The 26,097-nt window shown below is 42.7% G+C and overlaps 1 protein-coding gene across 1 annotated transcript in view; it reads right to left on the bottom strand.

The window, feature by feature from the left end:
* The window catches only part of LAMA1 (laminin subunit alpha 1), a 155,351-nt gene that overhangs the window by 24,348 nt on the left and 104,906 nt on the right, over positions 1 to 26,097 (bottom strand). Inside the window, exons 31-48 of the mRNA XM_041763608.1 lie at positions 25,253 to 25,339; positions 24,760 to 24,953; positions 24,245 to 24,387; positions 21,902 to 21,991; positions 20,145 to 20,256; positions 18,534 to 18,696; positions 13,599 to 13,809; positions 13,288 to 13,404; positions 13,019 to 13,182; positions 11,007 to 11,142; positions 10,209 to 10,302; positions 8,491 to 8,607; positions 6,624 to 6,806; positions 5,794 to 5,948; positions 4,201 to 4,344; positions 3,096 to 3,229; positions 1,877 to 2,027; positions 996 to 1,120 (exon numbers count right to left, since the gene is read on the bottom strand). Coding sequence (XP_041619542.1) covers positions 996 to 1,120; positions 1,877 to 2,027; positions 3,096 to 3,229; positions 4,201 to 4,344; positions 5,794 to 5,948; positions 6,624 to 6,806; positions 8,491 to 8,607; positions 10,209 to 10,302; positions 11,007 to 11,142; positions 13,019 to 13,182; positions 13,288 to 13,404; positions 13,599 to 13,809; positions 18,534 to 18,696; positions 20,145 to 20,256; positions 21,902 to 21,991; positions 24,245 to 24,387; positions 24,760 to 24,953; positions 25,253 to 25,339 — 2,520 coding nt within the window. The remainder of the gene's footprint in view (positions 1 to 995; positions 1,121 to 1,876; positions 2,028 to 3,095; positions 3,230 to 4,200; positions 4,345 to 5,793; positions 5,949 to 6,623; positions 6,807 to 8,490; positions 8,608 to 10,208; positions 10,303 to 11,006; positions 11,143 to 13,018; positions 13,183 to 13,287; positions 13,405 to 13,598; positions 13,810 to 18,533; positions 18,697 to 20,144; positions 20,257 to 21,901; positions 21,992 to 24,244; positions 24,388 to 24,759; positions 24,954 to 25,252; positions 25,340 to 26,097) is intronic.

Below are 26,097 nucleotides of genomic sequence, written 5' to 3'. Positions count from 1 at the left end.
TAAGACATGATTTTCATTTTCCTTTCCTGGAAGAAGGCACCAAACCTCCACGAGGTGAAGTGACTTACTACAAAGTCACCGAGAGGGAGCCTGAAACTTTGATTCCAAAGCTAATATTTTGTTCAGTCGTAAGGCTCCAATAACCAAGCTTCTGGTCATGACTTTGAAAGCAAGCTAAGTTAAGGCAAAGAAGCAAATAAAAGGCTCAAACCACAGAATCCCAAGCTACGAGCCCTAAGAGAAAACAGATCTAACAAAATGAGAACTTGCCCACGAGTTTCTAACTGTAATGGGAGTTGCTTGCAACCGACCTCGTCACAGCTCACTGATCATTACCGATACCCACCCGGACAGAGCAGCCCGTTAGAATTATTTCAGATCTTACATTTCTCTAATGGCAAAAGCAATCTATTGTCTTCACTACTAAAGTGCTAGAAAACAGGTCTGGTACACTTCTGGGGTTGCTGCTGCTTTTTTAGAAAGCAAAACGGGCAGGGGGTGTTGAGCTCGGTGAGATGGTCATTAAATGCCTGCTGTTATATCAATATCCGCAAAAACGATGTCAGGTACTTGTTCTCCATTGCCAAGGGCATTTAATTTCTAGAATTATAGAATTTAGGAATGGGGAAGGACTGATCTATAAAAATGGGCAGCACAAATGAAATTCTCCCATCCTTAGAGGTATTTTCAAAATAAAGATGTGCAGTGACTTCCCTAAGGCTTCCCTGTGGCTCTTTGAGACAGAAGCTGGTTTGAGAGGATGTCTGCTGCTTCTCAATTAGATGACCATGATGGAAGCATAGGAGACACAGTGAAAACTACTTTTTAAAGGTTAAAAATAATTCCCATGTTTCTGTTAGCGGCTGACCCACATCCTCTCCTTTGCGGTAGGCCCGCTGACATCAGAGCAATACGCCACCGCGGTGCCCACGAGAACTCTCTCAGCAGCTCTCGGATGCTCAGGACCCCGCGGGTTAAACTGGGGGGCGCATTACCTTCCGAAGCAGCCGTGGCACCTGCCCTCCCGTTCAATGTAGTTCCACAGGCCGATGGACTGTCCGTTCAGGAAAGCCTCCCCCATGCAGCCTTTAAAATGGGTGACCTTCACAGCAGGAGACTTCTGATGTAAACAAACAAAGCAAACACACCCCACGTGGATTGGGGGGGAAAGGAATACATTCTCGAGGGCTCAAAACTCCCTCCTGGGAGCTCAAATCAAACATCCAAAGTTTGAGAAGACAACACTCAGAAAAATGGCTGGGTTGTAATCACCGGATTTCCTTCCAATTATTAAGTGGAATCTTGGAATGAGTGACCACCAGACAGGATCTCACAGATCACTTCAGTCTCCGGGGTCCCCAGAGAGGAGCCCCTTTTACAGATGAGGAAACAGAGGCTCAGAGCATGTTGGTCAGTGGCAGGGGCCCGGCTGGGACCGACACCCTTACTCTCAGAGCCCCGAACCAAGTCCAGGTGACTCAACCCACCCAGTAAGGGGATAGCCTACCGGTATAATAAAATAAATACCACCGGCTCTGGTGCTAACACTAAATAGCATTAATCTACCACCAGAGTGGGCATGGCAGTAAGAGAAATTACAGAAAGGAATGCAAAATACTGAATTTCCTGTGCCAATCCTGGAAAAGAAACTCAGCAAAATGAACCACTGGCTTCTTTTCTATTCATACTCTTTGTTCAGCAGGATCATTTGCTTTATAAAACCAGCCCAACTCTGCAAATTTACCGTAATTGAGCAAAATAATAGAAATGAGAAGTATTCATCTGTTGGGATATGGTCAATAATTTAAACATACTAGTTTTATATGTAGGTGAAAGCAGCCCATCAGATCCGTTCTGATGACGCAGGGAATGTTACCTTGATCTGTCCTCCGAGCCCTCCCACAAACATTAGCGTGGAGTTGTTTATATCTAGGACGTTCGCTGCTCCGGGGGATTTACTTGTTTTCATTGGTGGCTTTTCAATTGCGCTCATTTCCTTTACACTCAGGGAGCCAACGTTTCCAAATCTAAGGGTCACAAAGAATTGCAAAAAGAACACTTTGAGTATTTTAAGTCTGTCAGCAGATATACACACTTCCTTATCCGCAGTCTCCAGCTGCTTCTCCCCACCTTCCCTGAAGCGGTCCCCCACTTCTTCTGCTCTTGCCCACCCCGACCCCAGTTGGTTCACAAAGCCTTGTGGAGAAGGCCTTTTTTTTTTTTTTTCAGATTTTATTTATTTATTCATGAGAGACACACATACACACACAGAGAGAGACAGAGGCAGAGACACAGGCAGAGGGAGAAGCAGGCTCCATGCAGGGAGCCCGACGTGGGACTCGATCCCGGGTCTCCAGGATTCTGCCCTGGGCCGAAGGCAGGCGCTAAACCGCTGAGTCCCCCGGGCTGCCTGAGAAGGTCTTCTAAATCATAAACTGCATCGTGCTACCTCTTTACTTAAGCCAATTACAGATAATGAGTCAACTCCTATCTGAAACAGTCTACTGTCTTCAATGTTACTCCATTTCCATAAATAACAAGGCAAAAGACAAGGATTCCCAGCAATAACACACCATCAGCAACAAACCATAATATCATGGACAAGTAAAAAGATATACCCAAAAGTGCTTAAAAGGAGGTCCCTCTGGAGAGGGGCTTTACGAGGATGAATTTTGCCTTGTGTCTGAATTTTAAGAAACCACACTCCCTTCTTGGATCCTGCCCTTCCATCCTCTTCTACATGCACACCACACCTGCCACATGGAATTTCTACCCTGGTGCCCCTGGTTCTGCTCTACTGGGGAGAACACAATGTATTGGGCTGGCCCTCTCAGCTTTGGAGTGAACATTCTAAAGGTAACTTTCAACCTTTTTCTTCTTATGATTGTTGATTGTGGTAACAAAGTTCACTTCTTTGGTAATAAAGGGGGAAAAAAGCCCTTAATTCTATAGTTAAACTAAACCAAACTATCCTTTTATTATAATCTGACTTCCTGGAAGTTTCAAAGACTATTTTATGATGTGACAAACATATTACAAACCTCAAAGATACAGTTTGAAAAAGAGAGACAGGTGGAGAGAACTTTCTCTGCTACCTGGTTACATAGATACTGTGCCATCTGTTGTCATCAATGGGGAAGTCTGGAAATTCCAACCGTGTTGACCCGGAGCCCATATCCCAGAGAAAGGCCACCTTCCCTCGCCGCATCTCCACCGCCATGAAATCAGCCTGGGGTGCGGGCATGAGCTGGGATGAGTTTACATGCCAGTTGTTGCGTGACTACCCAAACATGTTAGAGAATGAGCTCCTAGGGCATTTTCCCTATTCTTAGAAAACAAAACAAAAACCCTGTCTTTTGTCTTTAAATGTGCCCCCTCACTGGAGCTAGAACATGACTCGGAGTGTTGGAGACGGTTAAGCCATCTTTGGATATCAGTGCCTCACCACCCTTGCTCTGCATGGCCCTCCACAGTGCCTTCCAGAAAGTTCTCCAAGAACACTCACTGCGGGGTCAACAGTAGCCTACAGGAAACATGAGGCAACACACTGAACTTATTTATTTGCTCCAACTGAGAAGGCAATAAATAAACATGAAATACCCAGTAAGACAGGAGCCATGAAATCCCGCATCAGGAACTCGCATGTATTCTGCACCAAAGTTCCCAAGAATGTTTCAGAATTTGTGCTTCTTAATATATTTCTGCTCTCACAATCCCAAGAGTTCAGACCCATTCCCACTGGCAGCCAAAGGTGTCAGTGGTCTTCCACAGGGGACTTGCCCCTATGGGAACCACTGGACTCTTGTTGCATTGAAGAACCCGAGTGAGGCTAGACAATTCTGATATGCCCCGTAGGGTACGCACCCCACTCCTGCTAACCACCACCCAGATCCACTTTACATACCAGCGGCTACACTCGGTGGCTAAAGAGGTTGCAGAAGACATTAGGAAATCCCACCTCACAGCTAGCAGTTAAGACCCTCTCAAAATCACCGCCCTCCTCGCATGCATTCAGTTTTGTCCTGTGTGTTTTTAATTTAATGCCACTAGTTTCACACAAGAGCTTAGCTCCCTTAGAAAGATTAGTGATTTCACCAGGGCCCTGTCTTTGTTTTGTTTTCCATCAAAAAACCCTGCCAATTCAGGAAATACACACATTCATAAGAGATTCACTGTTACTTTCTGCAAGACCATACTCACACTGGTGCTGCTCCCGAGGTAAAAGAGAAGGTTATCAGGTTCACTTGTCTTGACATTCAGTGTTAAGGTGTTATAGTTAGTAGAAGAAATCGGAGGCTGGTAGGCCCGGATACAATCTCTGTCTGCTGACACGGCGACTTTAATCTGTAAAAGGAAAGGGAGGTGTCCTAATCACTTAGTGACACACGTCGGCAGCACGCCAGGAGTTCAGAAGTGCTGTTCCATAACCGATTTTCACTGGAAGGCAAGGTTCCTCTTCTTGATTATACATAATACTTTGTGTTTCATAGACTGAAAGATCAGGTGGTGATGAAAATTACTTTATTTGGTGAACTATTTAAATATGGGAAAGTCAGTCTTGAAGTTTGAAGAGTATGTGATGTAGGAAATGGTCTCACTCATGTGAGACTTAATTCCTTAAGACAAGGAGCTTATCCAGATTAGCTTGGAATCTTTACACCTGACACAGGGAGGATATTTGATGACCATCTGTCACATAAACGAAGGGATAATCTATTTATACATTCAGCAAATATTTATAGAGCAACTTTTGTACTTACTACACATTTCTCCAAGTAAGTATTTGCATATATTTCTTATATTAGCTTTAAAGATTATACGTTTGTATTAATCAGAGCTTTTAGAAACTTCCATCCAGCTTATGCTTATTTGGTGGCTTTAATTGAAAGTTAAATCAGAAACCAGGGCTCATGTCAACCTACAGCCATTTTCAATATTGAGGCCAGTCAGGGGAGGGGGGGAGTTGAAAACTCCAGAACTCCTTTCTCTTAGCCAGAAGGGATCAGGCTGATGAACAGGAGACCAGAGGTCACATTTGTCTTCCATAAATCCCCAGTAGTGTGGCAACTGTATATTCTCTTGAAAGTCTTTTATTTCCCTGAAATGCCTCTCCTGTAGAGCACAACCAATGCCATATGCTATGGAATGCTGTAAAACATTTTTCCCAGTTTGTACTTGTCCAGCTGTCAAGTGTTTTATGCATTTAGTGACCTGGATTGGTGAGCATTTGTGCGTGTACAGACTATGGTATCAGACTCCTGGACAATGAGGCTCATAGTGCGCAAACATTCTGAGGAATACTTGGATTATTAACACCGGGTTGGTAAAATGATGGCCGTAATGCCATACTCAGCCAAGGAAACTCAGACGTAAACACTTAGACCACGAGCTCTAGGATTGCTAACTAATACTTGTGGATTGTTATGTCTAGGCTATAATTATCAATCTCCATAAAGACATGAGATCTCTTTGCTAACAACATTTTGAAACATGTTGAACAAAACAAAAAACAAAGAAAATGAGACTAATTAAGTATACTTAAATATACTGTCCAGGGCAAGAGAGAAGGCATTTTCGAGAAAAAGCATAGGCATCATGAATAAAAGTTGTAAGTTGTTACTTAAAATATCTATGTTTAAGTAAATACACTTAACACAAAGTTCTAAATGTACTACAGACAGGGCTGTGAGAAATGTAGGAGGTAAGAGCTGAGTCATTAGCAGTCCAGGGGACCGGTGCGACCGTCCCCTCTATGGGAGTCCCCTGAGATCATGCACAGAAGCCCACACTCACAGAAGCTGCTTGCTTCCGGGCCTGGTTGATGAGCAACTTGATTTCTGAAAGGTTTCTGTTCAGGTTCTCTTCTAATATCTTCAAAGGCTTCAACCGATCAAATAAAAGGCTGGCTTGTGTTTCTGCATCTTTAACTCTTCTTCTAGCTAGCAGAGCTACCAAGAATCAAGCCGCAAGGAAGTTGGTGGCAGAGAGGAAACAGGAGAAATGAATTATATATTACCAATGCACTGAGTAAAAGAGACTATCCTAATAATCAAATCCATGCATGGCGGTTGAATGCCTCAACCCCTGAGTTCTTCAAGTATCAACTGTATTTACCAAAACGTCAAGGATTTGATGCAAAGGTGCATATAACTTCTGCCTCCCCAAGAACCCCCCCCCCCCCCAGAAAGAACTTACTGTTGACTGGAAGCCTTACCAACAACACAAATAGTCAATTAACGTGGTTTGTATGTTACATGTATTCTATACTATATTCCTACAATAAAGTAAGCTGGACAAAAGAAAATGGTATTAAGAAAATCATAATGAAAACATGTTTTCTGTAATATATTCATTTAACAACAGCAAAAAAAAAAAAAAAAGTCTGCGTATAATGGACCTGCACAGTTAAACCTGTGTTGTTCAAGGGTCAACTGCATATGAGAAATGCACGAGCACCAAGCACTACCCAAGGCCCTTCTCTTTCTCGATAAATGTAAATCTAGATATTACTGCATTTTTATTCTGTAGGAATGCTGCTTGTCAACAAGACACCAGCGTACACCTGGCGAATTCAAAATCTCACGATGCAAGCTTTCCTAATGGGAAGGGAGACCATGACGTACTGGTCATTGAGGAGTCCTGTAGAAGTTGGTTGGTTTCTTGTAAGGTGGCATTAACCCTGGACAGGTCAGTTGATGTGTTCAACAGCTTCTGGCTTAATCCTACCACGTTCCTCAGAGTGTTTGCCGCGCTCTGATTTACAGATATGGCCAGCTCTTTGATTTTGGTTCCTTTGTCTCTGACACCTGAAATAGATTTATAGGCAAGCATGCACCCCTGTGGTTATACATGGGGGAAAACCAGAAACCACAATAAACGTAACATTTCATGGAAACATGTTACAGTATTTCTTATTGGCTGCTGAAGACAAAATGGGGCTTCTGGGTTTTTAATGATGGTATTAAGACTGCATACACTATGCCTTTCTGCTCCCTTTTAGGAACCAATGAAATAATCACCTGTGCTCAGATTTTCATATGTTAATAAGCTAAACTTCTTTATTTGTTCTCCCTTCTATCACTCCCTTCTCATGTTCATTAAATACCTTCTTCAAACCACTTTGTGTGTGGATAAGAAAGTTGGGGAATTTAAATTTGTAGGTAAGATGGGCATGTCATAGGCTAGAGGAAGCGGTATTTGCCCACAGTGTCAACTGGCTGCTAGACGGAACAGCAGAATAAAGACTAAATGGTCACTATCAATAAAATAGAATTCAGTAATTTTAGAAAATCTGCATGATGATTTTTTTAAAGGCAGTAGTATTCATCTTTAAAGTACCCATTCACAAATAGGACAAAAATGAACACTGAAATCTGGATAAAGATTACATAGATTTCTTTTTACTCTTACAGCAGCTTTTCTGCAAGTTTGAAATTACTTCCAAATAAAAAAGGTGTTTTTCTTTTTAAGGGGGGGGGGGGGATTGGAAGAAGGGGTAGAAAGAGAATCTCAAGCAGACTCCATCCCCAGCACAGAGCCCGAATGGGGCTTAATCTCACGACCCTAAGATCATGACCTGAACCAAAATCAAGAGTTGGACACTTAACCTAGTGAGCCATCCAAGCACCCCTAAAAAGGCACTTTTCAGTGTTTAATCAACATACATCATGTATTCTTTTAAAAAAAAAAGCTGGGGGGAGGAAAAAAGAGAAAGAAAGAAGGAAGGAAAGAAAGAAAGAAAAAGAAACTTTCAAGTGAGAAAACACTTCCATGTTTAAGGTGAGAGGGCAGTCCAAAGGGCCCAAGCCCAGCTCCCCACAGTAGTTCCCACATGTGCAAGGGGAATCCACAGAGAGAACTCTGGAGTTGTTTGTTTTCTTAATAATCCTTGTAAGGCTTATTAAGAAAAAAAGGAGAAGGCTGAGGGAATGTAAACAATGCACTACAGATCGATTCATTTGTATTACACTTTACAAAGGAATCCCTATTTCGGACTGTAATGGATAGTGCAGGTCTAAAACATCAATATTCATGTGATTTATGAGCTTATTTTAGAATGCTTTATTGCCTCATGAAGGAAGATCACCAAGCAAGAGCTCTGTAATTGCCCACATTTATAATGAATCTAGCATCTTCCCTTAGAGCGGGAACATTCAGCTCCTTGCTGACTTCTCTGAATGACCCTTTCATTCAAGGAACACGTCAAGCCATTTTAAAAGAAGCAAGTCACGGTAGCATCAAGTCTCCCAAGGCGTTTGCTTTTCAGAGTATGATTCTAGCATTCCAACGCAGGTGCTCTGGAGTTATTTAAAGCATAGTTATCTTCACTTTCAAGTCCTACTCCTCTGCAGGTAAAAACTCTATCCATCTTGGTCTCGATTTTGAGCAAGGGCGGTTAATCAGGCTTGCAGCAGGACTTCCTTCTGCTCCTGTGTAATGGCTTTCCAATGAGAAAACATTAATTCAATCAAGAACCCCCTTTCCACTTACCTCCAGGAATTGCTCTGAGTAATAAGAGTGATTCATTGGTCTGCCTAGTAATTGTATCCACATCCTCTTGAAATCTGTTTGCTGTATTTTTCAATTCATTCAGTTTCAATGTGATACCTGTTTAAGGGGGGAAAGTGTCCTCTTTAAGGGAAGCCTACTCAAAAGTTGCCTAGGCAATAGTTTCCCTCATCACTCTGACCATCCACAGAATCAATGGCTTTCTACAGAGACACCCCCCCCCCCCGCAATATTGAAATTTTTCCAACAAGTATTAGCATCACTCATTATACATATAAAGAGTGTTTTCAGCTTGCTTGGTCATTTTTTCCTCTTTTGCTTGTTGCACTTCTCCCTAATAGTTCTTCTTAAATTGCATGTCCAATTTAATTAGAGCTCAATGAAGACTTGGGTTTAAATCCCGCAGTCTTAGTCACTAACTTCCTGTCCACATCTAAATCTTATCTATCTTTCTGGGTTGTAAAACATTGTTGTGCTTGAGAATCTTGCCTCAGGGCACCCCTACTCCCCCCCTCCCCACCCTCTCACCACAGGACAGGTGCTCAACTCAGCCTCCTTCAAGTCTGATCAAAGCTGTTAGATCAAAGCTTTTACTTTTAATATTTCTATTCATAATACATAGTCATGTCTTGATGCTGGACACATGGTTAAAAAATGAATTATGGATAAAATACCTGATGAACACGATGGTTCTGCCCACAATTTTAATTGCCAGAAAGTTGATTATTTGGTGGCCTCTGATATACCTTTTGCCGTGTAAGCTGAGACCACAGCCCATCAATACTGATGCTAGAGTCTGTGTTTTAAATTGCTCTATGATCAAGCATTAGGGACTTTCTCTAGCGTGAGATGATGACATAAATTGTGTCACTCACAGAGAAACAAAAAAATATGCATACATCTGTGCCCTTGACTCAGACAGCTATGGGTGGATCCAGTACTGGGCATGGAAGTGGCATGGAAGCATGGAAAGTCTGAAAGGGACTTTGTTTACAGCCCACTTTCTAGTCCTATAGAAAAGGACTTGATATTTTTGATCTGTTAGAATATATTAAGGTGAAAAGTATATGTTCTAAAACTCATATGTTTTTCTCATACAACTGATTCCTGCTTCCATTTTGTGTTGTGCTTACTGGACAGGCAGCTCTTATATATGCCAAATCACTGCTTACTGAACCCTTCAGGAAAAACTAACCGCATAGGTATTTTTGTTATGAAATTGATAAATCTATTATGATTGAAGTCAATAATGATTTAATGAGAAGCTACCATGAAGTTAACATTGTATTAGCCCTGTTTGGCAAAACTGGCAAAAGGAATATATCACACATAATACAACTGTTCAAGAAACTGTGAAACAGTGCAAGATGAATAGAGGAGAACATGAAACCAAAGAGAACTTGACACACACTGTGCAATGGTGACAGCCCACGAGCTGAAGCCATGCATGGGGGATTTACTTACAGAGAAGGCTTAATGAGTCTATGGGAGACTAGAGGTGCCCACACATTAAGAGATAGCACTAACATAAAAATTTAAAAATTTAAATTATATGATGTTTCTATGATAGGAAATTGGAATGTCACTGTGACAAAGGATTGTTCACTTTCAAATTGCTCCAGGAAAGGAAAATGTTCCAGCAGTATGCTCAAGATTCATACTCACTCTGCTCATAGATCCAGTCCAAGCTAGAAACTTACCTTGATGCTTTCTGCTCAGGCTGTTGCCTTCTTTTAGAAATCTGGAACTGCGCTGAAGAGCCACTTTCCCATTAGAAACAAGGGATTCTGAGAACTGGGAAACAGGACAACTTAAACAAGGCAATGGGGGTGGAGGAGGGGCAGGTGGCCTCTCACTGGAGATGGGGACAGCAGCTCTATCAGAATAGCCTCTGGTCTAGTTCCCAACATGGGAGTTCACTAGATAATGGGTAGGGATGATTTAAATTGTCTTAATTCATGACTGAGGAGAAAGAACACATTTTTTAAATATATGAAGACAAAAACCAGACATTATATGAAGATTTCTCCAGAGATAAGAAAGGAAGTCTCAAGTAGATATCAGGGAGCATTATCCTTTTGCTATAAGAAATTGTGAGATATTCCTCCTTTCCACATCACCAGTCCCTAGTCTTCGTAAAGAAGTATTTATGACGTTAAAGGGTGCCTAGGTGGCTTAGTCAGTTAAGTAGCTGGCTTAGATTCAGGTTATAAGTCGGGCCCTCTCTCTTCCTCTGCCCCTCGCCCCCTGCTCATGTGTGCTCTCTAAATAAATAAATAAGTAAGTAAATAGATAAATAAAATCTTTAAAAAAGAAAAAGTAGTATTTATGACCTTAGGTAATGAAACCTTATATCACATAATGCCAGAGACAAATATCTCAGCAGACAAGAATGTGGACAAGCATGAATTTAAGCCACAGAGTCTCTGCTCAGCACCTTCTAGAACAATCTCCCATAGCACCTAGGAAAGGAAGGCAGCCCCCAGGGCATCTCTCACCAGGCTCGCCGTAGTCACAGTCTTGAGAGCATCTTTTGCCACTTTCTCTGACTCTTCAATCAGGCTCCGGATGTTGGAATGGACGTGGGTTGCGCTGGTGGCATTCAGGGACACATGTCTAACGCTGCCAAGGCCACTATGTAATCAGCATATTTGTGGATATTAGCAGAAGCCAAATGGGACTTGCCCCTTATTCCTGAAAGCTCCCTAGTTTCTACCCTTGGGAAAGTATTAACAGGGAATAACTACGTAGGGATTCTTCTGACTCCAAATGTAATCCTTGTAAGCAGTAGCTATAGTGTCACTGTAACACTCAGAAGTGCTGTTTAACACCCGAAGAAGGGACTCTTGACATTTTCCATGGTTTTAAGGGTCCACCAGTTTCTGCCAGCTGCCCGCAACATTCTTTCACTTCTGTTCCACCCCCCTGCATAGTCTGGGGGGCTGCCCCTGTGGGTTTGCATTGGCTGCAATCTCTCCTGCTGCGTACTTGCTAATTTTCGAAAAGCTTCCTTAAGCATATGTAAGGATGTTGAATCTTGTTCCCCAAAAGGCACAGGCCAAGTTGATGACATTCACCAGAGGTCTTGGAGGAGGAACAGATAATATTTCAATCATCTGAACTTCACTCTTACAAGTGGGCGAATCACTTATGAACCTGCCAACTGGTAATGGGGCAATTTCATCCAGTTCATTCTATCTTGAAAATGAAATCTGACAATTGACACCTCTTTGCCTGCTGAGTAACTCACTTCATTTTCTTCCTAAGGCTATCGAGTGGAGTGATTCCCAAACCAGACACCAGCAGTTACTACTTGATTGGCAAGATTGGGTGACTTATAAATAAAAGATAATATTATTTAATTTTGTGTATCATACCAAATTGCTCTTACTATTTGTGCTAGGTAATATGGGTTTTGTGCTGGCTATGTATGTAAGGTAGATTTTCTTTTTCTCTTTTGGGAAATAATGAGGGCTGATGAAAAGAGAGAGGCTGAGTTTCTAATTCTATTTTCTATTACAGATTCTTATGGCGCGTGTAGGCGGTAATGCTCAATGCGGCACATGATTTATACATTCTATCATATCATTTTTAATTGCTTTCATTGTGTGAGCTAATCTTTTATGGCAGCATTACTCAATCTTTCCCCTCCCACAAAACACACCCAACACACAGCAGCATACAGCATATTCCCAGTGTGCCCAGACTTTTTCTACCTCGAACTGAAACAAATTTTAAAGAAATAAACTTACCAATTAACTTACAATATCCTGTACATCTCCGATAAGGCTGAAACACTAGCTCCTTCATTAGCTGTACATTAGATAAAATGGGGGTCTTTAAAAATATGACAAAGCCCAGGTCACATCTAGGCCAATTAAGTCACAGCCTTTGAGAGGAAGGCGGGCAAGGGGACAGATGTCTCCATATTTTTGAGGTTCCCCAGGCTATTCCAAAGTGCAGACAAATTTGAAAACCACTGTACTCATGTCATGCTTCTTGTTTAGAGGCACTTTGTAACAAGCTGAGCACATACTTAATGAATGCTAAAAACATATATCAAAATAACTGTAAGATAACAATAGACCTTCAGGAAGTCAAAAATAAAGGGGATTAGCATCTTCCAGTGTGAGCAACCAAACCTCCCTCCACGCATAAAGCCTGCCAAATCACACACTCCAGAAGGACGGGATCTGTAAAGAAATTGATGGCTTCGTTCTGTCCAACCTAACAAAACCCTGAGGGCTTAGCAAGGCCTTATGGGCTTGATATCACAGCTAGTATTTGTTTTACTCCTCTCTGGTTCAGCACGCATTTTTCTTTCACATGCAGAAGGAAAACCATCGTTACCGGACATGGGAAGAAATCCTCTTTGCCACGCGAAGAAAATAGGAGTCTTCATTCATAGACAAAGGAAGAGTGACTCAACACCGTGACCAGAATAGCCCTTCTTACGCTCTTTGCTCAATGGACCACCTGCCCTGGGGTTTCCTGCAAGGTGTGCTCTCACCTGTCCAGGGCACCTGCTAGTCTCTGGAGCTCAGCTGCGTGGTCCTCTGCTCTGTAGACAAGGTCAAGCACTCTCCTTTTGGACATCTGCATGACCAGATCGTCTACATGGTGCCTGATTTTGGCAGTCCACAGAAGTAGCTCATCCCGGTGGTGCTCTAACTGCTACATAGAGAAGTTCATAAGGTGAGTATATATGCACCTATGTAACAGTGTATACACATGTGCATGTGTGTGAGGCGTGTGAAGATTCTCTGAGCTGTAACTTACTGCCAGGGCATCTCGTGCCACCTCTGAATGAGTAGTGACAGCATCTAGCAATCTTCTCCCTCTGGCAATTAGCATCGAGGTCAAGTTTTGTTCTTCTTGAACACGTAGCTTCTTATCCTGTGGCAAAAATCATCTTTGAGGAGGCTTCAGAAAGCGAGCCAGCTTCTGAATGTTAGTGCCTGACACTACGTCCTGCAGTTAGTACGTGGGGCTCAGTTTTTTAAAAGAAGCCAACAGATATTAGTGCCATAGGAGAACGTGGCTCCCCGCTCTCACTGAGAAGGAAGGAGACCATCCTCAGGAAGACTCACATTGAACTCTTGCAGGTTGGCCCGGGCAAGGTGCACCAGGCGGTTGCTCTCCTGGGTCTTCACCTCTGCCTCCCTCACGAGGTCTCCAGCTGCCTGCAGCTCACTGTTGTGTTTTGAAAGGAGGCTGCTTGCTGCTGCTTTTAATACCTCCAACTCTTTCTGTGGCTCTTGGCAATTCTTCTGAATTTGTAACAATAAATCTTCAGCAGCCCTATTAAATAGAGACGGGTTACGTAGTAAGTAAATGAACAACGCTCATTTCATGAACTGATAGTGAAAGAATCTACATTTCCATACCTTGTGTCTTCTTACAACCATAAGTGGTACATCATCACCTCTTAGACAAGGACGTAAGTTTTCTTTTTTTTTTTTTTAAAGACTTTGAGAGAGAGAAGGTGCAGGGGAGGGGCAGAGGGGGAGAGAGAAGCAGACTCCCCATTGAGCAGGGAGCCGGACATGGGCCTCAATCTCAGGACCGTGCCAGGATCATGACCTGAGCTGAAGGCAGATGCTTAACCACCTGAGCCACTCAGGTGCCCCAGGAAGTAATTTTTCTAAGACAGCAGCAGGCATGGCATATTTACACTTTATCCTCAACAACCTATCTTTATTCACAAACTTCTTAACATATTTTAGTAAAGGAATTAAAAGAAATCATCTCTGTGCATCTGGATGCAGAAAACTGGGGCTACAGTCTGTGACTGATGAAAACTATCATCCTGTTTTCTAGGACAGCAAGAAATTGAAAAGAGGCTATTCAGTGATTGGCTTAATTTGTATGAAGTTACCAATGTATTTATAGGACATAAAGTTTTTTCCACAGTCAGTTAAAAAATAGATTTTATAAAAACTGAAAATCCAAATGCCAGAAAGATCTAATTTTTACCACTGGAAAGAGCAAGCTTTATGAAATCGAAAGATAGCATATTTGCAAAAGAATAGGAAAACCTATCAAATTGCTTGTTTAAATTAATTTTGAATTTAAAGTTACACATGATAATAAAATTTTCACACTATAAACCTTTGTAGGGGTTGAACATATCCAATTAACTTCCTGCTTTGTCAGGAGAACTTTGAAAAACTTCATGGGAAATTCCTTGTAAGTCGCTCTCAGCTTTCATAGATATCAGATTGCTGGCCTAAGACACAATAGAAAACATCTTCCAAAGGTATACTTAACTCTGACATGGTTAGAACATCACCAGGAATTATTTGAACATTCTTATGATCCCTCATGATAATAAGATGTCACAGTACGATACAGGCAACAAGAGCTAAAAGCACACGGGAAAGTAAACCCAATATATTTCTAATGTCTGACCATGGATCACTTCATCCCATTAAACAGAGTATCTAAGAAATTTTAAAACAGAGGTCAATTTTTTATCTATGAAGTGACTTTGCCACCTAAACTGTGATCATTGATACAGTCATCAATGACTTGATAAAGATTAAAAACAAAAAACCTCAGCAGCACTCTTCATTTCTTCCTGCAAAATTTGTTCAATGAATCCAACTATACCAGTGTTTCTCAAACTACATTCCTCCCCGGCACTAAAATCCCATGAGCTGGAGGCAGGTTCTGCAAGAAAGAGCACTGAGGTGAAGCTAGGTGCTCTCTAAGTTCCTCTAGGAGATGCACCATGCACACCAGCATACTAAAAGTTTTGCGAAGACTTGCAGTGAAGACCTTGAATCCCCTGAGTAGACACTGTCATTCCCAAACTTACATAGCCACAGGACACATCTCTTTTTTTCTTTTTTTTTTTTTTTTTAAGATTTTATTCATTTAAGAAAGAGAGGAAATGATCAAGAGTGCACACAAGTGGGAAGCAGAGGCAGAGGGAGAGGGAGAATCAGACTCCCCACTGAGTAGGGAGCCTGATGCGGGGCTTGATCCCATGACTCTAAGATCATTGGCCTGAGCCGAAGGTGGATGTTTAACTGACAGCCACCCAGGTGCCCCAGGACACATTTCTTTAATAGAGTGTCTTTGGAGAGCTCTGGGGACACCAGCATGGAAAACAGCTGGGAAGCACAGCTACGAATGATAATGTATAGTGAGTGTGCGGTAAAGGGTACGGTATACAGCAGGGAAACAGCAGGCCGGAGTCAGCCCTTGGGGAGTGTCTGCAAGCATTCCCACTGTTCCCTAACTCATGGGTGGTTCGCTGCCTCAACCATTTGTGCAAGCTATGTGTTTTTTGCTGAACGCCTGCTTTCCTTCGGAGAGTCTGGAATTTGGTACGTGCTAGGTAGAGGGTGATATGGGACCAGGTCCCAAATAAAAACCTTGGATGCTGAACTTCTAATGGGCTTCCCTGGGCAGAAACACACCACATGTGGTGCTGTGTTTATATTGTTTGGGGCCGAGTGTGCTGTGACCCCCTCATGAGGGGGAGAGAGGTTAGGGAGGGCTGTGTGGATTCCTCCAAGCTCCACTATGTCTTCGTCCCTCTGTATCCAGCTCGCATCCTTAATACATCACCTCAGAAATCTTGGCCATGAGTCCTGAGGGCCCTAGGGAAACTCATTATGGCAGTGGTATTGGGGACACCAGTACAAGCATGATAAGTAACTGGAAGGTGTGGTAAGTATTCTCATTTATAAGAATGCCATACTTCAGGATGCATGACCATTTTCTAAGAGTTATAATAAAAAAAAGTGATGCATAATTCCTAAAATAATCCATGAAATTTGAAATGGCATAAATACACAGAGATTATCTATGGAAAATAGGAAAGAGGAGGCCAGAGAACTCATTTTAAACTCTTAGTTTTTAAAAATAAAAGGCATCTTTAGTCATGATTTTACTTATAAGTTAAAGAGAGAGAGAGAGCAGCAATCTCATGGATAACTTTATTCCAGATAGAAACAGAAGAGCTTCAACAACAGAGAAAGGGTGGGGTGGAGAGCTAGCAGGTGAGGCAGGTCGGGGGGCACTAAGGGAATTGAGTGTGAGAGGGGCCACCTGCCTTCTCTTCTTCCACACAAATTCTACTTAGAAAATGAACTCTTCCCAATGGATACGAGCTCCAAGTGGGCAAGAAGACTGTTCTCCTTTGTGTCCCCAACTCTTAGCACAATGCTTACCACCTGGGGACTCAATACATTTGATAAATGACCGAATCAATGAGTGAACGGATGTGGAAGGGTAATGGTGGGAGAGGACATCCCCACAAGTGATTCCCAAGAATCTCCAGGGGATCTTCATCTTTAATAAGCTCCTCCATCGACTCTGATGTACAACCGAGGGAAGGAACAATGAGAGGACACATCATGCATGGGGGCAAGAAGCAGTGGGACCAGCCAGGGAGCCTGGACAAGCTGGAAATGGGTGGAACTGGAATCAAATACATGATATTTATATGTAATCCTGGAGGCAAGCAGGGAGCTAAGGATGGTTGGGAAGCAGAACTTAGTAGTGCTGAGCCTGGAGTAACCGCCTCAACAATGATGGGTCCTGGTAAGACCTGCCTGGAGGTATGATCCCTTTTCCCCCTAGTGCCTACTGCTACCATGCATTTAGGTGAAGGGAGGATGCACAGGAGAAGTCAGGGTCATGGCAACACGATTATAACCTAGCATAGGTCTCTGACCTGGTCATTCATACTCCACCCACCCATCTTTTCTGTACTGGGTCTCAAGTGGTTCTTCCTTCTGTGTTGGGTTGAAAAAAATCACAGGGTTTAGAGTGACACTCAGATTTAGGTGCATGGTCCGGTTTCATATTATCCTGAAGATTTAACATTGGGCTTCTGTTTCCCCAACCTCACAAAGCGGTTGAGAGGATTACATGACAACATGAGAGAAGTGAAGCCTGTGCCCTCCCTGGCTCAGATCAAGTGTTCCAAGAGGGCAGCCCTCTTCCTCATTTCCAGGGACCTCGCCTCCTCTGACCTCCCCTTGTGGCGTTTCATGATTAGTTCTGGGCCCTAACCAATATTCTAGTGATTATTTTATCAGTTCTCTCTCCAAATGCCCTCTGACATTTGTTTTTCACCTAACAAATCAACAACGTCAAAACCCATATTTGATGATGCAGAAAGATGTAAGCACTGTGTTGCCAGTGAAAGGATAATGGGATTGTTTTAAATTTTTAGAAAATAATTTGGAAATGCAAGTCAGGAGTCTCCAAAGGGCAGAGTCTTTGGCTACATGATTTTGCTTCTTAATATCTACCCTAATAAGATGATAGTGTAAAAATAGAGGAAAAGATTTTTGTCTAAGATGTTCATCACAACATTATTTAAAACACCAAAATATACTAACATAGGCTAAAGATCACACTACAGATAATGAGCTTTGATGGCATAGTGTGTAACTGTTTAAGCCCTCCTGAAGATACTTACCACAACCCAGAAGAAAGATGGCTTGAGCTACTTTACATTACGTAATAACTGTGAAAATGCTAAGGAAAAAAAAAAAGCCTGAAAGGAAATACAAGCTCCTTGTGAGTAGGTCTAACAATTCTTTGATCTGTCACTCCTTGTGGTCGTTTTTGGCAAGAGTTTGAGCAACTGAGCTAAATCATTCTGGCATAATGTCAATGTGTCTTAGAGCTTATGGCACAGGTAATAGCCACTAAACTGTATTTTCTTCCCTGAGAATTTACTGCATTATACTTGATCTTCAATAAATATAGCATCATGAGGTTCTTTTGTTTGTGCTAGGTAGAAATGTTCTAGGGTCACCGAGAAAAACCAAATCCATGGCACAAAAATAAATATCAGCATGGACTGTATTTTATTCTGCTGAGAGTGGCTGGAACCCATTGTTTCATTTCTGACAATTGAGCCCCTCTCTCACAACATTCTGCCCCCAGTGAGTGCGAGCCTTCCTCCCTCTCCTCCCACAAGTCTTCCCCTTCTCCCAATCAGCATTCAAGCTCCTACCTCTAATTGATTGTGTCATGAATGGTATTTAGAAACTTACTTGAGTTCCAGCATGGCATTTTGGTGCAACTGAGTGAAATGCCTCTTCTGTATGATTTCCAGCAAAGATGTAATATTCTTTTGCATATTCTGAAGAGTAGAACTGGGTTGCTGGAAGTCTTCATCCAAGGTCTGATTTAGAGTTGCTGCTTTTTCAATAATCTCTATGGGAAAAAAAAAAGTCATCCATCATTTAACGGGTTTCTCAAAAGTGGACAGCACTAAAATGGGAAGACTTAGAACCTTCTTCAACGAAGCCAGCTTTGTTCACCTAAACTGGGTTGAACCCTCAGGTCAGCCGAGGCCAACCCATATATTTCTATGTACTTTGGTTGTCCCTTATCAAAATACTCATGGACTTGAGATTACTGGTTTATATAATGTTGGTCTGCCCCAGTATCCATAAACTCGTAAGGGCTGTGGCTGCCATGTTTACCTCAGCATTTCCTGCACCTGGCACAAACATTTGCACATGGAAGCACTCTGTAAATATTTACCACACAAATGACCCAGCAATACTTGATACTATTCTTTTTAATAAACAAATTATTTGTTCCAATAATTTCATTAACTTTTGCCCTATAAATTCTGATTCCTATTGGATTTTGTGGTTTTTATATCCTTAAACTATAACCCAACAAGAAAAGCAAGGATGTGTTTCTGGTAGCCAGAAAACTGAAAATGGTACTTTAAAAGCCAGATCAGTTGACACATCCCAGTTGAATAGGACTAAATTAGTCTAATATTGTGGATATACTTTGGGACCACACTGAAGCCCCAAATCCCATCAGCTCCTATTCTGGACAAAGGGGTTGGCGTTTAGAGTTTAGCACAGCTACTCCACAGCATTGCTGCCTTGGCATCTACTTTGTTTGGCCAAGCAGTTTGCAGTGACCTTAAACTGACAGTAGTTCCTCATACAAGCTTGTGCTCTAGACAGCCCCGGCAGGGTCACAAGCAAATCTCAGTTCTTGTTATGATTTCCCCAATAGCACTTGTGACCAACAGTCTCCCCTGCCCCCCAGGGCCGTCTACTATGGGCCTCTCCAGTAAGACCTCCATGGGGCTTACCAAAACCCCCCTGCTTTGGTTTGGATTGACCAATCTAGATTTAGCCTGGAACCCCAAAGGACTCCACCAAAGAACCTCAATAAAGGCATGTCCTATTTTCTCTGTCTCTCATTGCCTGTACTCCGCCTTGCCCTCCCCTGTGTGGCTCCTCAAGGCATGGCGGGTACTTCCTCCTACACCTGTGAGTCATAACCTTCTGTATTTCATTTTCTCCTGTGGTCTTTAAGGGAGTTTGGCTCACCATCTGGTGCCCTGTGCTCCACTTAATAAGTGCTAATTTGACAAATTCATGACAGGTGGGGAGGCCCCATATCTACTTGACCCTTAGGAATTAAGTATAGGCATTATGAAGAAAACAAAAAGAAAACATCCATATTTTTAAAAAGACAATACTATGGAATATTCCAGGCCTTTGGCTCTGGGAAATCTGTTGCAAGTCACACACATCTATTCATACATTTAATAAAGTGAATGGGGCTTTTCCTACCAAATAATCACGGACTAGACCCTGACCTCAAACTAGACACTGAGCACACACTACCTTGGATATTCATCTGCAGCTTCTCAGTAAATGTCATGAGGTCTTGACTCTTTTTGAGGATTCTTTCAGTCATCCTGGTTACATTTTGGCTCCTTGTTAACACACTGGTGAGCTGACAGAGAGTAAAAGTCCCAGGTTAGTTTGACTTGGAATAATATGCAAGCTTTGCTGTTCCAGTTGTCTCTCTTAAGCAACAAAGTATGTCCCGGAGTGTGGAGTAAAGCTGTACACTGCATCATGTAAGCCGAGGTTAATATTTCAGGGTGGAAACGGACCAAGGGGTTAATGAAACAATTTACTACTCACTCAGTGTGAGAAAAGATGGTATATATTCTAAAAGAGTCTAACTGGAACACCTGGGTGGCTCAGTGATTGAGCATCTGCCTTTGGCTCAGGGTGTGATCCCGGCGTCCTGGATCAAGTTCCACATCGGGCTCCCTGCATGGAGCCTGCTTCTCCCTCTGCCTGTGTCTCTGCCTCTCTCTGTGTGTCTCTCATGAATAAATAACTAAAATCTTTAAAAATAAATAAATAAAAGAGCCTAATTGGCAATCAAACCACAAACTCCCAGCGTGTCTCTTGTGAAGACTTTATATTTACTCTAGGACCCAAATGGACTATTGAAAGTAAAATCTTGCTTATTTGTATTGACCATGACAATTTAGTTGAGGAGTTAAGAACACAGAGTCAGGCACACTGGGTTTTCTCCTGATTCTACCGGGCTGGAGACCTAGGAGTGCCCTAGCCTCTTTGATAACAGAGTACTATCAACCGTTACCTCATGTGGCTTCATGAGGATAAAACGCCATGATGTCTCTAAGGCCAGCAGCCCGAGGGCAGAGACTTAGCTGCTCTCTGCTGTTATTTTTATTAGGAATATTATAATTTGTAAAAGGAAAGGTTGTTTGTAATTTTCAGGAGTATAAAGTAGTCCATTTCTAAAAGTGTTTTCTAGTCAAAATCCAAAGAGAATCTTCTTTAATGGATAGAGAGAATTATTTTAATCAGCTTATCATTTCCTACCAAATGTTTGCTCACTGAGGTACTTAAAGCCACATTTAAACCCCTAAACTCTTCCCAAATCATCCTTAATTCTAAATTAAGAGGAGCCAACCTAAGACTTTGGGGTGCATGATTGTGTGTATGTGTATATGTGTATTGAAAGAGAGATTAGATACATGTATGCCTAGTATAGATACACTATCATATGCACATCTCTATATATATGCCTATGTGTGGGTGTGCAAACACACACACATGAAATTCAAAAGGGAAAATTACAAATTTGACAATAGGCCTCCCTCACCATCTGCAAATGAGGAGATTCTTTTTGGGGCAGCTAAAAAGCATTCATCTGGCCTAGGCTGAACAGAATAAATAATTCTCTGCTGACATCAAAACAGGCTCACTTGACATTCAAACTGCACAAACCAGTAGCACGCAGCCTCAGGCCTGAGCGTTACTCAGAGACCATACACCCTTCTGTCCCTCAGTTCACAGGAGGAAATGAGAGGCTGGTGGCAAAGGGATTGCCAATTCTTCCCTTGGCAGAAATGACAGTAGAAATGAAGTCAGGAGTCTCTTCCCACTAAAGCACAGAAAGTGGCAGGGTTAAAACCAATTTGATGACAAAATACTTGGAGCACTGCTCCTGGGAGGAAGAGGCTGCCCTGATTTAATAGAACCTTCCAGATCGTCCCAATGCAGTTGCTTTCAAGGGCTGGGTGGGAAGCAGGTCCTCTATGTGAAAAATTTACCTCCCTTAGCAGATTGTCTGTTTGTTCTGCAACATCTTCAAGCTGATCTCTTGCCAGTTCCTTCTGTGGATTTTCTTTTAATAAAGCTTCCTAAAAAGAACAAATTAAACAAATTGCAGTTTTTCAAAATAAATTTGCTGGTTCTTGACTAAGAATCACTTTTGTTGTTGTTATTCACAGAAGGAAATTCTTCTTTCCCTGAAATTGCATTAGGAAGTCAAATGAATCACATTTACTTAAGTTTTGATTATAGTAACATGTTTCCATACTGCCATTTTTTACATTACATTTCCAATATAGATATGAACTGTAAGTCCGATGTGTTATTCAGAATCTGATATCGCTGGGGCCCCTGGGTGGCTCAGTGGTTGAGCGTCTGCCTTTGGCTCAGGTCATAATCTCAGGGGCCTGGGATTGAGACCCGCATTGGGCTCCCAGCAGCGGGCCTGCTTCTCCCTCTGCCTATGTTACTGCCCCTCTGTGTCTCTCATGAATAAATAAATAAAATCTTAAAAAGAGAGAGAGAGAGAGAGAATCTGATATTGTTGCAGCTCTAAGGTAAGCCTGGCTTAATTTCAATATCAGAGTCACATAATTATGTTTTAACTATAATTGCTAACATCTTAAAAAAGGCTGACTAGGCTGAAATACAAAAGTATTATATAAAGAAAAGTCTTTATTATTCCTGACAATTAAGTGCCTAATTTATGCTAACACTCCTCTAATTTCATTACTTGTGTGATTTTATGTAAGCCTTATAACAAGCCTATGAAGGGGTCGTATTATTGCATAGGGTCAGGGGAGTTAAAAAAGTTGCCCACGGTGGCTGTATAGGTGGAAACAATGGACAGTCTAAGGTTTACCTGTATACTTTACATAAACATAAAAAGTTGCTTACAAATAATTAACAAAGGGAGGGCACCTGGGTGGCTTAGTCAGTTGGGCATCCAACTATTGATTTTGGCTCAGGTCATGATCTCAGGGTTGTGAGATTAAGCCCCATGTTGGGCTCCATTGCTGGGATTCTCTTTCTCCCTCTGCCCCCTCCCCTGTTCTCTTTCTCTCTCTAAAATAAATAAATGTTTAAAAAATTGATTAAGTTGTTTAAATAAGAGCAAGTCAGGTGATCCTTGGGTGGCTCAGTGGTTTAGTGCTGCCTTCAGCCCTGGGCATGATCCTGGAGTCCTGGGATCGAGTCCCACATCAGGCTCCCTGCAGGGAGCCTGCTTCTCCCTCTGCCTGTGTCTCTGCCTCTCTCTCTCTTTGTGTCTCTCATGAATAAATAAATAAAATCTTAAAAAAAAAAAAAAGAGCAAGTCACTCAAAAACAGTCAAAATCTAAATCAGGTATTTATCTTGATAAATTTAAAATATAGTTATATTGCTAGGGTCCACAAAGACAAAATAGTATTAATGAACTGTGTCTATAGTGAGTGGAAATTTAAATTTTTCTGAGAATTTTTTGGAGAATTATTTTTGTCTTTCAAAAACATTTTTTTCCATCTGAGGAAAAATAATATTAAAAAAAATTCCTAAGAGTTCCCTAACCTTTCTTTATGGCCATTATATCTATAGAGAAAAGACCACTATGAACAGGAACGGATCTGGATGGTTGAAGCAGCCAGATTCACACACACACACACCTAAGGAAATGTTAAGTCTAAGAAAAGCTATTACCTAAAAAAGGCAGTTAGGAGTGACTATCCTTTTTATTACATGACACAGTGAATTGATTACCTCAAATTCTAATGTAAAGGTTCTAAGCGAAATTAAGAATCTCATTTTTTTTCAATTATAAGTAAAAATGCTACAGTAGAATGCTGTCTACTAAGCCAATTTCTTAACTTCCCACCCCCCTCCCCTTTTTTTTGACCCAGGTCTTGTTCGACGAACATAAAACTATGATTTACCCCCAGAGATTTTTAGATAGACTTCTAGGGAAGAGAATCTTCTGTGCCTTATAAATTCAGTGAAGAATAATACATTTACAGAGAAGAACTGATCTTCAGCATATTCCAAAATTAAAGAAGATACCATCTGGGTTTTTTCCTGTATTTGTATAGGACGGCTGCTTTCAAGTACCCCAAGGTCTGTCATAAAGAGGAGCATGTGGACTCTCTTATCCCAAAAGGCAGAAGGATGGTTGGGGAGGAATTTATATGGAGACATCTGTGGAACAATTAGGGTGGTCCCCCAGGGCACCGGGTCAGCAGGTGGATGATGGAGTCCCCAGTCACACTGTAGGGAAGCCTGGACGCCAGGAATGTCAGGACACTGTCCCCACCGACTCTCCACCTCTCAAGGACATAGGTTTCTACCAATGTCTGTATTCCCAGTACCTACCCGGAGGTGTTTTGTTGTGTTTTCCAGGTTCGACAAAATTCCATAGGGGACAGGGATAACGCCGGTGAGGTTCACAGCAAGGATGGTGTCACCAACATTACCTAAGTCATTCAGCAGCACACCTACACACTCATCATCACAGGCTGGAAGAAGAAGAAAGTTGATGTTAGCGGGAGGTGGTCTGCACACTTTCTCAGGGATTTCCACGAGCCATTTTGCAAAAACAACCTCCAGGGGCAGAGTGCATCACCAGGCTCCCCCATCGGGTCTCCTGTGACGGGAGGTAAGCAGGAAGGACTGAGCCTCAGAGCAGATCAGTGACTGCCCGGGCGGCCTTGGCTCCGGGTCGTGGCTGGGACCGCAGCCGCAGGGAATCCCACGGGCACGTCCTAGCAGAGCCCGGCTGCATTTCCTCAGCTTGTAGACGCGCCTACTTGATCCCACCGCTGCCGTAACAGGCGCATAATCGAGAGAGAAAAAAATCTTTAAACACTTCGGAGGAGGAGAATACGCACAAACACAATCGCTTTCCAGGAGAATGTGCCTCGGCTCACACTGCTCACACCGGAGCCCCGTGGCACCCGGCCTGCACACGCACTGCCCGGACCCGCGGTCACAGTCCCCATGAACGGAGCCACTCGGGCTGCAGTCACACCTCTGGCAAGTGCCACCCAGCGCTCGAGGGTTCCCATGGTAGCCTGAGGAGCACCTAGGAAGGGGGAGACACACAGGTGAGGACGGTAGCATCTACACCAGTCAGTAGATACACACCGGCTCCGCTCCGAGGTCAGTGATCCTTCCTGCCCAGTGAAATACAAGGAACGCAGGCCCACTGGCCTCATTCAACCTTTTATGTCAATACTGGCTTGGAATAGAAACAAGGTCCCACACCAGTCACGCAAGTCCAAAATGATAAGGTCTCCTCCCCCGGGTGACACTAGTAGATACACCCTGTGTATAAACGGGGCAGCCGTGCCTAGCGACCTCCACGTGGCGACCCCAGCATACCTTTCACAGTACTGTCCTTCGTAACCCAGGACACAGGCGTCACAGCGGAAATCGGCATCACCTTCCAAGACACAAGTGGGACTAAAGCTAGAAGAAAAAAAAATAGTCTTCTGAATTCTCAGATCTACAACTTCAAGTCTTCCTTATGCAACTTACTCCTCTTTGGATACATGATGCTGCTCTGAAAGTTAAGGGATTACACCTCACTTAAAAGTGAGACAACTTTTTAGGGCTTAAAATCCAGCAGGGGCAGGGGTGCCTGGGTGGCTCAGTCAGTTTAGCATCTGCCTTCGGCTCAGGCCATGATCCCAGGGTTCTGCTCATTGGGGAGCCTGCTTCTCCCTCTCTCTCGGTCACTCTGCCTACTTGCGTGTGCGCTCGCTCTGCCAAATAAATACATAAAATCTTTAAAGCAACAAACTACAACAAAAATCTAGCAGGGGCAAAAATAAGGAAAGCAAACATGTGATCGACATGATATCCATCTCTCGTATCCAGAAGAAACTCACTGGACACCCGTCCAGTGAGAATCCTGTGCCCACGGAGGAGAAAAATCAACAGATTGCAACTAATCTGTACACAATCTCACACATGCCAGCTAACTAGTCACCAAACAAGAAAGCTTTCCAGGTGAAGGGTCTTGTTTTGAGATTGGAGCACATTCTCCCCTGGCTCACAAGATGGAAAGGGACTGACTAAGCAAGCAGGAAAGCCATGGCTGGACCCTTGCTAGTGACTGGCTGGAATGGAGGCAAGGAGGAAAAGCAGGGGAAGGCCTGCACACAGAGGGGCTGTGATCTGAAACTAAATGAAACTAAAGGTAGGGAGCCATGTGATGCGCCATT

This window comes from Vulpes lagopus, chromosome 1 (genome assembly GCF_018345385.1).
Source record: "Vulpes lagopus strain Blue_001 chromosome 1, ASM1834538v1, whole genome shotgun sequence".
Taxonomy (NCBI): Eukaryota; Metazoa; Chordata; class Mammalia; order Carnivora; family Canidae; genus Vulpes; species Vulpes lagopus.
Note: the sequence above shows the minus strand (reverse complement) of the source record. Positions and strands in the feature narration are given on the sequence as shown.